Below are 19,190 nucleotides of genomic sequence, written 5' to 3'. Positions count from 1 at the left end.
GAAGAGATAACACTTACACAAGAACAACAGCTAATTAATCCCCAAGACTAGACAAAGAAACTAAGGACTGGTTAAATCTGTCAAGATAAAATGATGAACAAACAGCAACAAAAATCTACAAACCAAACCAGTAATCAGGAAAACATGGCTAAATCCCTTCAGACAAGTAATTAAAGATCTCAGGACATATATCAATGACAAAATTAATGAAGTAAGGGAAGAGTTTAACAATATGAAGAAAACATTTGGAGAGGAAATTGCAGACATATGCAAAAAGATAACAGATATGATGGGAATGAACACCACAGTTCAAGAAATCAAAAATAAACTTGCAGCAAATAGCAGCAGATTAGAAGAGGCAGAGGAGAGAATTAGTGTTGTGGAAGACAGTACATCAGAAATCAAACAGATAATAGAATTGATTGATAAAAAGACAGAAAAAATCCAGCTAGGACTTAGGGACAGGAATGACAATGCAAACCGCACAAACATACATATTATAGGCATCCCAGAAGGAGAGGAGAAGGGAAAGGGGTCAGAAGGGGTGTTGCAGGAAATAATGGCTGAAAAATTCCCAAAATCTACTGCGAAAGACAGATATACATATCCAAGAAGCACAACGTACCACAAACATCATAAACCCCAACAGGCCCACCCCAAGACATATACTTGTCAAATTATCTGATGTTCAAGACAAAGAGAAAATTCTAAAAGCAGCAAGAGAAAAGAAAACCATCACATACAAGGGAGGCTCCATAAGATTAAGTGCTGATTTCTCATCTGAAACCATGGAGGCAAGAAGGCAGTGGTATGATATGGTCAAGGTACTAAAAGAAAAAAAAGTCCAACCATGAATACTCTACCCAGCTAAACTAGCATTCAAAAATGATGGAGTGTTCAAAATATTCACAGATAAACAGAAATTGAAACAGTATGTCAAAAGGAAACCTCCCCTTCAAGAAACATTAAAGGGAGTTCTGCAAGAAGAAAGGAAAAAACAGGACAGGCAGAGTTGGAGGAGAGTTTAAGAGCAATAAAATAAGAAAAAAGAGAAGAAAAAACAAACAAACAAAATATGACAAACACAAGTCCAATCAAAATATAGCGAACATAAATAATTCCATGAAAGGAATAACACTGAATGTCAACGGATTAAACTCACCTATAAAAAAGATTCAGACTGAGACATTGGATAAGGAAATATGACCCTCCTACATGCTGTCTACAAGAGACACATCTTAGACCCAGAGATTCATGGAGGCTGAAAGTGAATTGTTGAAAAACAATCTTACCAGCAAACAATAACCAAAAAAAGTCAGGAGTAGCATATTAATATCAGTCAAAATAGATTTAAATGCAAAACAATTGTGAGAGACAAAGAAGGAGACTACATATTAGTGAAAGGGACAATGTCTCAAGAAGAACAAACAATCATAAATATTTATGCTCCTAACAAGGGGGCCTCCAAATACGTGAGGCAAACACTGGAAAAACTAAGTGAAAGAATGCACGCATCTACAATTAGAGTGGGAGATTTTAATACACCACTATCAACTCTGGACAGAACATCTCAAAAGAGAATCACTAAAGAAACAAAATATGTGAACAGTGTATTAGAGAAGTTGCATCTAATAGACATATACAGATCATTACACCCAAATGCAGCAGGATATACATTTTTCTCAAGAGCACATGGATCATTCTCCAAGATAGACCATATGCTAGGCCACAAAGAAAGGCTTAATGAATTCAGAAAAATCGAAATCATACAAAATGATATCTCTGACCACAGTGGAGTGAAGCTGGAAATCTGCTAGGGCCAGAGGTTCTGATTTCACACCAAGATATTGAAATTAAACAGCACACTCTTAGAAAAACAGTGGGTCAAAGAGGAAATCTCAAAAGAAATCAATAACTACCTTGAAACAAATGATAATGATAACACAACATACCAAAATTTATGGGATGCAGCAAAAGCAGTACTGAGAGGGACATTTACAGCCATAAATTCATACATCAAAAAAGAAGAAAGAGCAAAAATTGAAGAACTAACTGCACATTTGGAGGAATTAGTAAAAAAAAAAAAAGTAATATCACAGGAAGAAGAAAGAAAGAAATAACAAAGATAAGAGCAGAACTAAAGGAAATAGAAATAAGAAAGCCCTTGAAAAGATAAACAAGACCAAGAGCTGCTTTTTTGAGAAGATCAATAAAATTGACAAACCTTTAGCGAGACTAACAAAGAAAAAAGGAGAGAAGATGCAAAAACACAAAATAAGAAATGAGAAAGGAGATATCACCACTTACCCCACAGAATTAAAGACTATCATAACAAGATACTTTGAAAAACTACATTTCAACAAAAATGACAATTCAGAGGAAATGGACAAATTCCTAGAAACACATAAGCAGCCAACATTGATGAAAGAAGAAATTGATGATCTCAACAAACCAATCACAAGTAAAGAGATAGAATCAGTCATCAAAAACCTCCCAACTAAGAAGAGCCCAGGGCCAGATAGCTTCACAGGTGAATTCTACAAAACATTCTGGAAAAAACTAACACCAGTCATGCTGAAACTCTTCCAAAACTTCAAAACAGAAGGAACATTGCCTAACTCATTCTATGATGCCAACATTACCCTAGTACCAAAGCCAAACAAAGACACCATCAAAAAGGAAAATTACAGGGCAATATCTCTAATGAACCTAGACACAAAAATGCTTAACAAAATACTTGCTAATCGTATTCAACAACACATTAAACGAATTATACATGACGACCAAGTGGGATTCATTCCAGGTATGCAAGGATGGTTCAACATAAGAAAATCAATCAATATAATACACCATATAAACAGATTGAAGGACAAAAATCACATGCTTATATCTATAGATGCAGAAAAAGCTTTTGACAAAATACAGCACCATTTCTTGATAAAAACACTCCAAAAGATTGGAATACAAGGCAAGTTTTTTAACATGATAAAGAGTATATATGAAAAACCTACAGCCAACATTGTTTACAATGGAGAAATCCTAAAATCCTTCCCTCTAAAGTCAGGAAAAAGACAAGGATGCCCACTGTCTCCTCTTCTATTTAACATTGTCTTAGAAGTACTTGCTCGAGCACTGAAGCAAGAACCAGGTATAAAAGGCATTCAAATTGGAAAGGAAGAACTCAAAATTTCATTATTTGCAGATGACATGATCCTATACATAGAAAACCCTGAGAGGTCTACAACAAAGTTTCTAGAACTCATAAATGAGTTCAGTAAAGTCACAGGTTATAAGATCAATGCACAAAAGTAAGTAGTATTTCTGTACACCAATAATGAGCAAGAGCAGGAGGAAATAAAAAACAAATACCATTTACAATAGTAAATTAAAAAATCAAATATTTAGGAATAAATTTAACTAAAGATGTAAAAAACTTATACACTATAAACTACACAAGACTGTTCAAGGAAATCAAAGAAGACCTAAATAAATGGAAGAATATTCCCTGTTCATGGATAGGAAGACTAAATATTATTAAGATGTCTATCCTACCAAAACTGATCTACACATTCAATGCAATCCCAATAAAAATAAACACAGCCTTCTTTAAGGAACTAGAAAAAACTCACTATGAAATTTATTTGGAAAGGAAAGAGGCCCCAAATAGCCAAAGACATTTTGAGAAAGAAAAATGAAATGGGAGGAATCACACTACCTGACTTGACATTTTGAGAAAGAAAAATGAAATTGGAGGAATCACACTACCTGACTTCAACACATACCACGAAGCTACAGTACTGAAAACAGCATGGTATCGGCATAAGGAGAGACACATAGACCAATGGAATTGAATCAAAAGTTCTGATGTAGAACCTTATATATATAGCCATATAATATTCACTAAAGCCACCAAACCCTCTCAACTGGGAGAGAATGGCCTATTTAACAAATGGTGCCTGGAGAACTGGATATCCATATGTAGAATAATGAAAGAGGATTACCATCTCACACCTTATACAAAGATTAACTCTAGATGGATCAAAGACCTAAATATAAGAGCCAAGACCATAAAGACTTTGGAAAGCAGTGTAAGGAAACATCCACAAGACCTTGTAATTGGAAACGTCTTCATGAACATCACACCAAAAGCACGAGCAGCAAAAGAAGAAATAGATAAATGGGACTTCCTCAAAATTAAAGCCTTCTGCACCTCAAAGGAGTTTGTCAAGAAAGTAAAAAGGGTGCCTACACGATGGGAGAAAATATTTGGCAAGCATATATCTGATAAGAGACTTATAGCTTGCAAATATAAAGAACTCCTATATCTTGAAAATAAAAAGATAAACAACCCATTTAAAAAATGGGAAAAAGATCTAAGCAGACACTTCTCCAAAGAAGAAATACAAATGGCTAAAAAGGATATGAAAAAATGCTCCAAATCTTTAGCTATCAGGGAAATGCAAATCAAAACTACAATGAGATACCATCTTACTCCCATAAGATTGGCAGCTTTGAAAAAAACAGAAGAATACAAATGCTGGAGAGAATGTGAAGAAATGGGAACAGTCATCCACTGCTGGTGGGAATGCAGAAGGATCCAACCATTCTGGAGGACAGTTTGGCAGTTTATCAAAAAACTAACCATGGATTTGCCATATGACCCAGCAATTCCACAGCTGGGTATATACCCAGCAGAGCTGAAAAAAAAAGGACACAAACCAATATATGCACACCAATGTTCATAGCAGCATTGTTCACTATCGCCAAAAGTTGGAATCAACCCAAATGCCCATCAACAGATGAGTGGATCAAAAAAATGTGGTATATACATACAATGGAATACTACTCGGCTTTCAGAACAAATACACTACAAACACACATGATAGCATGGATAAATCTTGAGAACCTTATGTTGATTGAAGCAACCCAGGCATTGAAAGACAAATACTACATGACCTCAATGATATGAAATAAGTAAACCAAGCTGCCTCAGAGAGCTAGAGACTGGAAGATTTCCTGGAAGAGGCTTACAGGAAATCAGGGGGCAGAGGAAGGATATAAGCTGATAGCTACATAGGGGAAATCTATGATAAGCTGGCAGTAAGTATGTGTACAAGGAAGGGATAAAATGGGGGTATAGGGTTACCTTTGGGTGGGGCTTTGTGGGCTTGAGGGGGGCTAGGGATGGAAAGATGGGTAATATTGCCCAAGAAATTGGGGGAAGGGTAGGGCAACATACAAACATAGGAGAATATCAGGTGTTGGTTGAGAGTATAATGCTGAGGAAACCTTTCAAAATATAATAAGGAAAGTTACCTGTTTAAGATACTTAAAGGGGATAATCTGATGTAAGGAAGACTTCTAGGGAATATGTGAATGCTCATTTTGCCAAAGTGGGTTATACCATCAGGTAGAGATCCATATAATGAGAGTGAAGGTATACCCACATCCTGGGGAGGACTAATGCCATCAAATAGAGGGAACTGTATCTCTCAAGAGAAATGGTGGCTCCCAGGGCATTAGGGCAGTTGAGCATGTCAAGCCCTCAACACTGGTGCAAGTATCTCTGAACATGGCCCTCAAGAAATGAAGATTGACTGTCATTGTGGGCTCCAAGGAGGGGGGGCAATAGATATTGAATAGATGGAACCAACGTAACAGTGAGGGCAATAGAAGTGTTTCACAAGCGCACACGAGGATGGATATAAAACATGTAATATGATACCAAAAAACATATAGGGGCTGACAGACTAATAATGTAAATCATAATGTAAAACATAGGATATTAAACATTTTAAAAATTGTATAGCCTAACGTATAAACCACAAGGTAAACAAAAATGTTACCTTGTTTGAAAGCTATTGTCTCAATATCTGTATATCAGTTTCAGTAAATATGGTATGAATATGTTAAAAGATTATTGCTGTGGAAGGGAAAAGATTTTATATTGGATATGTGGGAGTACTGTATATTGTATATATGAATTACTGTGATCTAGGGCTCTTGTGAAAGAAGCACAATAATTAGGAAAAAGAAAAAGAAAAAGATAGGCTGTAGAATTTTTCCAAATCAATATGTATCCTGTATCTAACCTTTAAACTCATCGCTATATTCCATTTTACTATTAGGGGAACCTGGCATTATATTGGGTTTCACTTTTCAGGAAGTTTTGGATCACAGAGTGGTTCAGCAATGGCAGCAGAGGAATACTGGTATGGGATGTTATTGACAGTGAACATAGGGTTGACAGGGAGTTATACAGGGCATGTGTCTGGGGTGCATGGAAATGTTTGGATATACTCATAGTGGAAACAATTAAAAACAACAACTGGGGGAGTGCTGGGTTCCTGGCCGGTGGGGGGGTCTTCCTTGGTCCCTAGGGGAGCAGCAGCAGTCCCCTGGGTGCAACAACAAAGACCAGGAAGGAATGAGGGTCCAACAGCGAGTCCCTGATACTAATGACTATGCTTGTGAGCCTACACACCTGAAATAAGAACATGGCCTAGAGCAGCACTGTGCCTAAGGGTTCCCTCCTGACAGCCTCCGTGTTATTCAAATGTGGCCAGTCTCAAAGCCAAACTCAGCATATAAATGCACTGCCTTTCCCCCAGCATGGGACATAACACCCGGGGATGAGCCTGCCTGGCACAGAGGGATCACTACCAAGTACCAGCTGATCATGTAACTAGAAAATGACCTTTAATTAAAGGTTCAACGTGGACCAGCAGAATATCCCTGTCTACATATAATAACAGGAGTTAAAAATGCTGTTTGACCTAAATTAAGGGGGAAATGGAAAGGACAAACGAGTTTATATGGCTATGAGTCTCTAAAAAAGAGTCGAGTTTGTCAGAAGAATTGCCCTTATGCACACCTGAGCAAAGTCTCAGCGGCAGATAAAGTAGATACAACCCCAGGTATTGGTTCTTTTGAGGGCTAAAGAGACCCACAGGTTTTATGGTCATGGCAGATGGAGTTCACTGCCATGTCAGTTGGCCCTTCTTTGGAGTTGGTGTCTCTGCGTGATGGAGCTGGACTCAGATGTGATCTCTTTTCACAAGCCTTCCCTGTTACTTTAGTGGAATTGTAGTTGATGCTGGGGTTTAAGATCTATCTAGGGGATCTGAAAACCTGGACTGACAATATGATAGCCAGGCCCTGAGCCTCAACAGACTTCAAGCTCCTACACTCTGGTTTATTGGACTTATCCCACTCAGCTAACATGGAGTTGAAGAATGTCAACCACCACACCACAGAGCCAAGAGTGCCTACAACTGAAAGCAGGAGGATTACATCCAGTATCCATGTGGACCTAAGCCCCCTCTTGACATAGATGTGGAATGGACACAACCAAGCCAAGGTCCACAGGAAAGAAGAATATAGTAAGGATCAGAGTGGACTTATGATATTCTATTCATGAACTATTGTGGTAAGTAATTGAGAAAATGTGGCATTCGTGTGGAAAAAGTGGCCATGGTGGTTGCTGGGTGCAGGGAATGGGAGGAAGAGATGAGATGTGGAGGCACTTTTGGGACTTGAAGTTGTCCTGGGTGGTGTTGCAGGGACAATTACCGGACATTGTAGATCCTCCCACAGTCCACTGGATGGAACATGGGAGAGTATGGGCTATGATGTGGACCATTGACCATGAGGTGCAGCGATGCCCAGAGATGTACTCACCAAATGCAATGGATGTGTCGTGATGATGGGGAAGAGTGTGGCTGTGGAGGGAATGATGGGGTGGGGGTGGTGAGAGTGAATGGGGACCTCATATTTTTTAAATGTAATATTTTTAAAAAATGAATAAAAAAATAAAAAAATTAAGAAAATTATAAATAAATAAATAAATAAAAATTAAAAAATAAAATAAATTGTAAAAGTAAATAAAGTTGATTGCAGTGATGAATGAAGAAGCCTTTAATTATACCAAAGGCAACTGAATGTACACTTTGTATGTATTGTACAGTGTGTGATTATTATTTAATAAAATTGTTTTTTAAAATATCATACAATGAATGTCACCATCTAGGTAGTCATAAGTATTTGCAATGGCATGGAGGTTTGGGCAGTAGCAATTTATAGCTGCAAATCAGAACACTCCATTAAAAGAGGTATGATAGCCAAAATGTCAACCTCCTGTGTTTAGTCATATCTGATCAAGAATATATATTAGAAATTAATGAATACAGGTCTATGTGATTAACCAAATACCATTAATTGAACACTCTGGGTGCATTGTATGCTTTATTAAGCTGTATCAATAAATTTGATTTTTTAAGAAAAGAATATAGATTAGAGATTTGAACATACAAGAGATAAATTACTGACTGATAGAGGAAATACCTAGGTTGTATTTTGTCACCTCTTTAAATTTTATGACAGTTTTGAACAAAAGCAGATATTTTATTCAGAGGAAATCAAGAAGTGATATTCATAGGCAGCATTGGTAGAATTCAAGCAGGAACAGGAGGTGATCCAATGAAATTATTCAGAAAATGCAATCCATTCCTGAACAACACTGAAAAACTCCTTAAATTTGTACATGAATCATGCATACTTCAAGGAGAACTCTTTCATTATCAAAAATAAAATCTTGCTCTATAACACAATGTGTGATTTAAAATTTTACTTCTTCATTTTTGAGGTCATCTTGACTCTAGGCAGGTCTATATGCACCTACTGAACAAAGAAAGGAAATATGTAGCTCTGAAGGTTTAGGAGCTGCTAAAACTGGCCTTTCAGCTGCTGCAAGACAAATGACACTTTGCAGACTTTCCTCCCAAAGCATTTTTTCAGAGCCTTCTTTATATCTTTATTCCTCAGACTATAGATGAAGGGGTTCAGCATGGGTGTGACCATAGTGTACATGACCGTGGCTGGTGCACCTGAATGTATGTTGTGTGAAGCAGCAGGACTGAGGTACACTGCTATGGTCGTGAAATAAAATAAGGAGACTACTGAGAGGTGAGATGCACAGGTTGAAAATGCTTTATATTTCCCCTGAGCTGACGAGATTGCAAATACAGAGGAAACAATCTTATAGTAGGAGAAAAGGATTCCAGCAAGGGGACCCCCAGCCAGCACTCCAGCTATTAAATACATTACTAAGTAATTGAGAAAAGTGTCAGAACAGGCAAGTTGGACCATCTGACGAAGTTCACAGAAAAAGTTTGGGATTTCTACACTTGAACAAAAGGACAGTTGTGACACCAATAAACTCTGTAAACAGGATTCCATAACACTCATGGTCCAGGACCCCAGAGCCATCAGGACACAGATCTGGGGTTTCATATCGACTGTATAGTGAAGGGGGTGGCAGATGGCCACAAAACGGTCATAGGCCATCATGGCCAGGAGGCAGAATGAGCAAGAAAAAATACATCTGGGTGAGGCAGCCTGCATAGGTTATGACTCTACTCTGTGCCTGGATGTTCACCAGCATCTTTGGGACAGTAGTGGAGGATAAACCAATATCACAAAGGGACAAGATTGAGAGGAAGAAGTACATGGGTGTGTGGAGGTGACAGTCCATGAAGATGGCCAGGATGATGACCAGGTTCCCAAAAATGGTGACCAGGTACATGGACAGGAACAACCCAAAGAGGAGGGGTTGCACTTCTGGAACTTCTGTAAATCCCAGAAGAAGAAATTCTGAAATTTGCATTTCATTTCCAGGTCCCATGTGCCTGATGAGACTAAGAAGAAACAAAAAGGAACATGGATAGTTTCACAAAGCAAGTAGCACTATCCAAACAGAAATGTTACATTGCCTATTTCAGTGATAAATTTAATATTATATTATTTATATAGATCTTATCCCTTTAGGGTATTTGTAGTGCCACCTATGACTAGGAATTCCATCCCCCAAACTCAGCCCTTTACCAAGAATTCATGAACACTATGGATTTCATGAGATATTCATTCATTTGTGGAATATGTATTGAGTTGTGACTAAGAGGCAAGTAGAGTTGTGGCAATGAGTTTACAATGCTGTAACTCAAAAGTCCCAACCATCAGCACATATAGAATACATGCAATTAAAACACAATCATATTACAAAGGGGATGATTTCACATGCTTTAAGGAAAAGAAAGCAGGTAAAAAAAGTGAAATGATGGAGCTATTTTTCACTTGGTGTTCAGAAAAGTCCCATATATGATGTGAAATTCAAAGAGGCACCTAAAGGAAAAGAAGGCAGTAGCCATGAGGATGTAAGGGGAAATTTGTGCCCAGTGGGATAACTTCTAGGAAAAAGACCCTAAAAATTACTTTTTTCCAGTGTTCAGAGTGAACAAGGAGGTCAGTGTGGCAGGGAAATGATTAAGAGGATAGTGAATAGAGATGATTTCAGAGGAAGTTTAAGAACAAGGCAGCCTTGTTGCTGCTGAATCTTCAAATTCAGGGAGGTCTTCATCCATATTCTGAACCTCTCACTATTCATTAATTTGGATGCAAAGCTATCCCACCAAATGGAATGGAACAGGTCCTATTGGCCTTTTTAGAATAGCCTCCAGGCTCTGTACTATAGAAGACACCTATTGTAATATATGAGCTTAGATACCACTGCTCTGAGGACTGCTCACATCACACATCACATCCCATACACACTTCACACACACACACACATAATGCACACCTTAGCATCATTGGGCGGGAGTTAACATCATGCTCTTCTCATACTCAGCCACACAGATAATCCCGTAGTAAATAAAATGCAAGCTGACAACATCAGTTTTTCCATTCTCCAAGTATTTAGAAATGGTGCTCTGAAATTCTAGCTGACAAGCCTCCCATGCTCATGTAAACACAGAGCTCCCTTTTGTTATGATCACTTTATTCCCTTTATTTAAAGGAACATATGCTGGGGGGGGAGAGGTGGGGTGGGGGGGTGGAGTTGAATGGGACCTCACATATATATTTTTAAAGTAATATTATTACAAAGTCAATAAAATAAATAAATAAATAAATAAATAAATAAAGGAACATAAAATATCTGCTCAGTAATAAGACAGGAAGGAATTAAATAGACTTGAAAGATAAAAACTCAAGCATCACATGAGAAATTGTGATGAAGAAATCCTTTCTTGCTTCTGATGGCAATCCAATTCCAGTTTTATCACCCTTGAAGCCAAGAAAAACTAAAAAAAGAACAAAAAGAAATTAACAAAAAATACAAAGGCAGTGATATCTTTTTACAATGACAAGGCACTTAATAGAATGGTCGCTTCAAGCATAAAATGACCTATGGGAATAAACAAATGTTTCACAACTGAAAATATGTAACTAGTACAACAATGTTGGGAATGTTTATATGGTGCATTTGATGTCTTTTTAAATTTTATTAAGGGCAAAATTTTTGGAATCAGATATGTCTTATTTTGAATTTTAGACTCTCAATTGTCATTCTTTCTGCATCTCTCAGAGCCTATTCAACAGCCTTATTTCAGTTCCATTGTTGCTTTTCCAGCAAGAGCAGACTGAAAATTGTTCCAGATTATGTAAAGAATAAAAGCAACATGTGGTCCACTGCAAAGTAAAATGCCTTCCAAAGGATGGCAGAAAGTGATGCAATTTCAGAAGTACATCTAACCCCAAAAGGCACGATGAGGAAAAACAGTTGGTAATGCAATTAAAAATTGATCTATTAATCTAATGGAAGCAGAACTTTCTAAGTTTGAAAAATAATGAGGTGAACATCATATATAATGATAGACATTAACACATTCCTCCAAAAGTGTTTATAAAGACATAGAAGAACTAAATGGCAAAGAGCAAAGTTGAAGGGAAAAACTTGCAGTTTTTTGATTGAAAGTTTACTTATAAAGAAGAAGGACATACACCCTAATATATAAAGGTAGAGAGTTGCAAAAATAAGCTGCAATGGGGAATGTAAATGACCAACGGACAACATATGTCACTTGCCCGATAGGCATAATTGCTGAGGTGCAGGGGGAGGAGGCTGCCACACAGCTTCTCTATCCCCAAGCTGGAAGCCTGTGACCAGAAAACCAGAGTCTCTTAAACAATAATATAGGTCCTTTTCTCCAGCCCCCAACAGCAACATTCAGGCCAAACCACAAACTCAGCTTGTACAGAGCCAGAATTGCCCCAGGTCCCTGAGTGTGCAGGAGCCCACACTATTAATAAATTGTGCTTTTATGAAATAAACTGTGGGCCTCTGGTCTTGAAGAGTGCTTTGTAATACCTTAAAGGGTGTGCTGCTGTGATATTTTTGAATAATTTTGCAGTAAAGACCTGATCTTTCTAAAAAAAAAAGGTCACTGAGTAAATGTTGTAGTATATAAATTCCACCCATTATATAAAAACAACTTTTTTTATGTGACTATCCAATGTGTGAGTATATGCCTCATGAAATGCTACTGAAAGGAAATATCTACCTCCACTATATTAGATATTTCCTATCAAAGAGACATTTGCTTAAATATACCTCATCCTAAATGTAAAACAAAAAAAAAGTAATGCCTCAATTCACTGAACATTCTGCCACTGCTACTAGCCCATTCCCCTATTCCCACCTAACTACAAAACTCCTTGAACAGGTATTTCCCTTTTCCTGGAACTGCTTTATCCCTGCTTTTCCCCCTTCTAAATGGGTTTCCTTTCTCCTTTCTTAGTCATCTGTAATGTATCCTGTATTTCTGACTCAAATGGACAATCATTTTTAACATAAAAAAAATCCATTTATCTTAGCAGGCCTGAGAACTAGTACAATGATCATTCAGCTCTGGGTCAGGCTGGAGTAGATCCCAGATGAGCTCAAGTCAAAACTCCCAAATTCCATCCAACCGGAATCTTCCCTGCATGTTCTGCTGAGCCCTCTGACTCACTTGGATGGAATTGGTAAGATGGTATTTCTGTAGAAGTCCAAAGTCCTTGGTTGGTGAAGGAGACTGAGGCTGTACCCCCACAAAAGACAGCAGAAGAGAGTCGGGCATCAGTCCTTAAACCAGACTTGGGACCCCAAAGAAACACCCATAAGCCATCCAGCCTGAGTGTACATACGATAACTGAGTGCAGCAGAGGAGATATTTGCTCATTAGGGAGCATCTGCCTTTTTGTTGATCATTTCCTTCTTTGACATTGATCTGGGGAGGGAGACTGTTTTTCTTGATTTTCTCTTCTCCAAACACCGGGTTATGAGTCAGGGAAGTCAAGAGTTTACTATTCCTCTTCCAAGAACTTTCCTCTCTTCCACACCTCTAACCTGGTAGTAACTTACCTCCAACATTGACTTAAAATTTACTCCAAAAGTTAACACTGAGGGGCCCATGTGCCCTAGGTCTCTTGATTTTACAAATCACTGGCATGGTTTCTGGGTACAGTGTACTCTAGGAGTTACTATCAGAAAATTGCCATTCTCTTCAAGAAAGTAGAGATCTGTGTTCATCTGACATAAAATCATAACTGCTAAAACCCTTTAATTGATCATGTTATTCCAAATCTATTAGGAATATTATGTTTGTAACATGTTAAGACCTATAATGTAGCCCCTCATCTATAAAATGATTGCTGATTATGAGAACTATATTGAGAGATTTTTAGATACCATGTATCTTATAGTGAATGTCTCAGTTAATTTCCTCCATATACTTTAAAAATGCTCAAATTATTTAGTTAATAGATCAAGTGTAATTTATTTTAGTAAAGACTAAAAAGAAAATTATTTGTATATTTTAATTTTTTATTATATTAACATAAATGCAACTCAAAAATTTGCATTTCATAGTTTACTGGTAAAAATGAATTCACGATATTGCACTATGCTTAACATAAATCACTTAAACATTACAAAACCTCAAACACAATATCTGAAAGGTTTTTGAAGGTTATATTATATTTTATTGAATTGAACTTCCAAAATTTTGTCAATTTTAATGTATGTTCTATCATTTCTCACTAAATTCTTCAGGAAATCTAAAGATTTGGTATTAAAATAGGTTTTGATTTTCTTGAAATGTCTAAAACCTGCCAGTTTGAATTAGCCTTCAGATTTTCAGGTCAAAAAGATATGCAAATCATATTATGCAGAGTATTTTTTAACATATTTATGATAAGTTTGTTTACAGCTATGACAGAAATACCTTCAACTGTCAGATATAATAAAAAGACCACCCCAAATAAATAAAAGGTATGATGGGCCTAGTTACTATTTAGTGAAAGAACCATCTCATTTGTCAACTTTCCACACCAAATTCTTAAAAGTATTCAAAAAGCTTTTGCACCTTCTAATTGTCAAACTGTGTGTTCATGTGGTAGAAGATACTACCACATTTCCTAAAATAATAAAGTACTGTTATTGCTTGGAAATTATGTTTTTCTTTTCATCTCAAATTTATTTTAAGTGGCATATTGTCCTATACAAGGAATGATCTGATATTTGCTGTGTAATTCTACCCATTAGTAATACTTACACCAACAATTTGATACATGTTTTATTCAGTTACAGTACATGTTTCCCTGTGATTTGATCAACAAAAAGTATTAACACAATATAAAGCTTTTTTCCTTTTCCATCCTTCCTTCCTACCTTCCTTCTTTCCTTCCTTCCTCTTTTCTTGTTGTTTTTTTTTTTTAAGCAGGTCAGTTATTTGGGGGTTAGTTAATACAATACAGTGAGCCTAAGCGGAAAAGTAAAAAATGACACATCACCAATGCATACACCTCTTATTAACTCAATCTGTAGCAAATATTCCACAACAAAGTAAAGTGGTCTCAGAGCAGTGTTGTGAGGGCATCGTGTCCATTTTGATGATTGTTTTTTAAGCTCACAACTTCTCTACTGGTAATATCTACAAAGAGGAAAGTGAAGAAACAGACACATCTAAGAAATGTGGAGAAAGAAGAAGCAGTGAAACAAGAAAAAATCTTGCTAAGAAAGGGAAGCCCCATAAGTGAGAGCTAAGGGCAGAAAAGACAGACTGTAGAAGGAAGATATTTTAGGTATCCAGTATCTACTTGCACTCAGGCTGTTTAGATAGGCAGAACTTTGAAATATTTTGCTTCCTTTATGTATGTACCCTGTTAGGTCTCAAGTTACCACTAATAACAGGGTTACTTTTAGCCATAACACATTCCCGCAGTACCTGTGAGGAATCTCTGAAGTTACCAAGGAAGGGTCTAAGCTCACCAATTCTTTCTTGAATGAAGATGAAGGTGGAAGCACTGCTCCCAGGAAGGTCAGGGAGATGCTCCCACTCACAAGGTCTCTAGAAAATACAATTGTGTTTCCTCATCATCAGAGAAACGTAGACTTGCAGTAGTTTAGGGAAGCATTTAGGGTTTCTGTACCTTGAAGGATGTCTTTCCCGTGAGCATCGTTAATGAAGTATTCTTTTGCTTTTCTCCTCCATGAGATATTTCATTTTCCAGAGGAAAGAAAGAAAAACACAATAAAATCTTGTGCCAATTTTGACCTTTGTGAAACAGCTTTGGAGCTCCATGTTCATTTATTTTCCCAGTGCACTCCTTCCTCCCAGGAGTAGGTCACCTCTCTTTAGGTGTGGGCTCTTGGACTGCAAGATTCCCCTGAATGATTTCCCTATTGCTCAGTCTGGAGAGAGATTCTGGATACACTAAAATCTCTTCTGAATCTTACCTGTGTCTTCTGGCATTGGCTCTCATTCATGAGGCCATCCTCTCTAAACAAGATTTCCTCATGTCTCACTGCTTCTGTTTTCTCCAGCATAGTTAACAATATCTGTTCAACTCACTCAACTGTTTGTTTTCTCAGTCATTAAATAAATATTTTTTCAGAATACTGTAAGGTAAGCACTAAACTATATCCTGGGGATGATGAAAGGTATAAGGTATTATGCTTGATCGCAAACATCTCCAAGTCTAAAAAGGCCAAAGACATGAAAATAAATAGATCTTCTTAACATAGTATACTCAGTCCTGATAAAATATAATTCCATCTGAATAAAGATTTCCCTTTCTGTTTCTGCTTAAAAAGTCTCCTGGGACTTTGACAGGGATAAAAATGAAGCAATGGATTGCTGGGTAGTACTGGTAACTTAATAATAGGAATTCTTCCTATCCATGAACACAGATTATTTTTTCCAATTCCTTACACCCTCTCTAATTTCTTGCAACAGTATTTTCTAGTTTTTGTTGTGTAAGTCCTTCACCTATTCAGTTAAAATTATTCCTAAGTAATTTGTTGTTTTAGATGCTATGGTATATGGATTTTTAAAATGTACAATTAAGAATGTTCTTTGCAGGTGTATAAAACAGGACAAATTTTTGCATGTTACTTTCACAGCTTGGAGTGGGTATGGCTCAGGTGCTAGAACACCTTCATTGTTCAATCCTTGACCCCCAGAAACTAAAAAAAAATATCTCATACCTTGTATTTGGCTGCATTCATTTATGAGATCTAGAGGTTTCTTGTGGATACTTTGTCATATTCCCTATAAAGGAATGTGACATCATGAACATAGATAGTTTTACTTCTTCCTTTCTAATTTGGATTCATTTTATTTATTTTTATGGCCTAATATCCTAACTCCCAGTACATTACTGAATAGCAATAGAGAAAGAAGCCATTCTTGTCTTGTTCCAGAGCTTAAGAGGATGGCTTTCATTCTTTCAGCATTGAGGACAAGATTACTTGTGCTCTCACATATATGCTGTTAATCATGTTGAGGAAGGTACTTTCTATTTTCATTATCCTGAGTGTTTTTATCATGAAACAGTGTTGGAACTTATCACTCACATTTTTGCACTAATTGAGATTTTCATGTGATTTTTCTCTTCATTGTGTTAATGTGGTATATTACACTGATTTCCTTATTTTGAACACTCTTGAGTACTGAGATAAATCTCACTAGGACATGGATACATCTAATATTCTGTTGGATTTGGTATGCCAATTTTTGCTGAGTGATTTTGGATCCATATTTTTTTAGAGAAATTTATTCCTTGGTTTTCTTTCCTTATGTCTTTATGTAGCTTTGGTATCAGAATAATTTTAGGATCGTAGAATGAGTTTGGAGAGATACCCTGACTTCCAGTTGGAAGATTTTGAGTATTATAAGTATTTCATCCTTGAGTATTTCATAGATTTCATTATGGAAACTGTCTGATTCTACACATATTTTGGGGAGGTTTTTGATGAATTATTGAATCTCTTTTCTTGTTACACTTTTGGTGAGATCTATTTCTTTTCAGCCAATTTAGGTAAATTGTGTGTTTCTAAGAATTGGTCCATTTCTTCCAGGTTTTCTAGATATTGGCAGACAATTGTCCATAATAGTCATTCATAATCCCTTTAATATCACCAATATCTAGCAAGATCCCTGGTTTCATTCTGAATTTTAGTGATTTCATTCCCTCTGTTTTTTCTTTCCCATTCTAAATAAACATTGTCTATTTTATTGAAATATTCCAAGAATCAATTCCATTGCTTCTTTCAATTATTTTATTCTATTTCATTTCTTTCCATGTAAAAATTTATTATTTAAATCCTTCTACTATATTTAGGTTCAGTTTGCCCTTCATTTTTAGTTACTGCAAATCTGTAGTTAGGCTATTGATTTGCGATGTTTTAAAATATGAGGGTTCACACCTGTAAGTTTTCCTGAATCTTTTAAATTCCTCCCTAAACTAGCCTAACAAAAGAAATTAATTTAGCCACAAAATAAATAACAAAATGGACCATGATGGATAGTAGATTTCAAATGACAGCTGTCATTTTAGAAGATAGTCCCCACTGAAGAATTTGAGATTCTGTATTAGTGAATAGGTTTCACGTGAAAATGAAGTCCAAAATTCTCATAAGTCAAAACTCAGGTAAGAGTTTTATACAGTATATGTTACGGTATAAAAGTAATATTTTTGGAATTATAGCAGAATTTTAAAGGTTAAGAATGTATATACACACTAATGCAATATGGATATCAAGATAAACACTTGCACTGACACTGGTGCTACCTGTTGGGAAAGCCCTTTGGATGATAAGCCAGTGTGCACTTTGAAATCAAAGCCCCTTTGTGGCCTGAAAAGCTGTAGGTGGAAAAATTAGCATTAAGTGATTCTGACTTCCGAAGGGTAAAACAATTTCAAATGTAAATCCTCTCTTTTCCACCAAGACCTCCAAGAATTCACACAAATATGGGCCCAACAAATGAACTTAACACAATCTTAAATACAGATAAACACTAAGAAAACAAGTTACCATGACTAAGAGCCAGAAGAAAAGCAAACAGTGGGAAAAAGCCTTTAACTGTTTCAGAGTTTGAAATTGTTCAGACACAGTATATGAAACAACACTTTTTAATGAGTTTTATAAAATTAAAAAGAGTATTGCAAATATATAAAATGGCATAAACATATTTCAATAATGAAATAAATAGAACCTCTAAAGCTGAAATATACAATGCTGAAAATTTAAAATTTCTATGCAGTTGAACTGTGAGAAATTTAGCTACCATGAAAACCAAAGTCCCCTGCAACCTCAGAGAGGAATCAGGAGAAAAAAACAAATTTATATCTGTGAACTTTTACACCTGAGGCTTTTTCTGTATCCCTGCAGTTACTGCCAGTAAAGCATTCCCTCCCATGATATTATCTTCCCACAGCAAAACAGAAATTCTGTGCCTCATTCCAGTGATTTTTTTGTTCCACTGGTGATTTCATCCTTGGATAATGAATAAATACAAAATGTCTTTATTCTGGAAACTCCAGGAGATGAAATATATGAACCACACTTAGGATGATGTATCTCAGAGCTCTTAATATGTGGGTGCTTCCAGTTCTTCTGAGAAGGGTGATCTGATATTGAGGAGAAATGGAAAGAGTGGCATTGGTGAAAGACACTAGGAGGTGAAATGCAGGACCTTCTTATTCAGTACTGTTACCCTAGAATTTGCTTCTATTGGAAACTCAGCTCCTGGCAGTGGAGGAAGGAATCATTGTTGCCATATTTGAAATATTGTCACTTAGACACTGGCTACATTATTACAGTAAATTATAAGAGGCAAAGACTCCATTATAGTTTTCTACTGTGTCTTAGTTTAAATGATGTTCCCTGGACCTGAGCATGTTCATTCAATTTCCCCCACTCTGGACAGTTAATCTTCAATTGACAGTGTTCATCTTCTCTAAATTTCTCATGGTACGGTCCCAGTAGATAATTATTTTACACACACAACATAATACAATTGAAGAGA

General features: G+C 36.6%; 1 protein-coding gene across 1 annotated transcript; it reads right to left on the bottom strand.

Annotated features, from left to right (window-relative positions):
* Positions 1-8,724: 8,724 nt before the first annotated feature.
* Positions 8,725-9,345, bottom strand: LOC139438523 (olfactory receptor 7A10-like). The gene has a single exon (XM_071213617.1). The coding sequence runs from the start codon at positions 9,343-9,345 to the stop codon at positions 8,725-8,727; it is 621 nt and encodes a 206-aa protein (XP_071069718.1).
* Positions 9,346-19,190: the final 9,845 nt, after the last annotated feature.

The sequence above is a fragment of the Dasypus novemcinctus genome, unplaced genomic scaffold (assembly GCF_030445035.2).
Source record: "Dasypus novemcinctus isolate mDasNov1 unplaced genomic scaffold, mDasNov1.1.hap2 scaffold_161, whole genome shotgun sequence".
In the NCBI taxonomy this organism is placed as follows: Eukaryota; Metazoa; Chordata; class Mammalia; order Cingulata; family Dasypodidae; genus Dasypus; species Dasypus novemcinctus.
Note: the sequence above shows the minus strand (reverse complement) of the source record. Positions and strands in the feature narration are given on the sequence as shown.

Coding starts and splice junctions, on each gene's coding strand:
- LOC139438523 (XM_071213617.1), bottom strand. CDS start 9,345: ATGGCCTATGACCGTTTTGTGGCCATCTGCCACCCCCTTCACTATACA.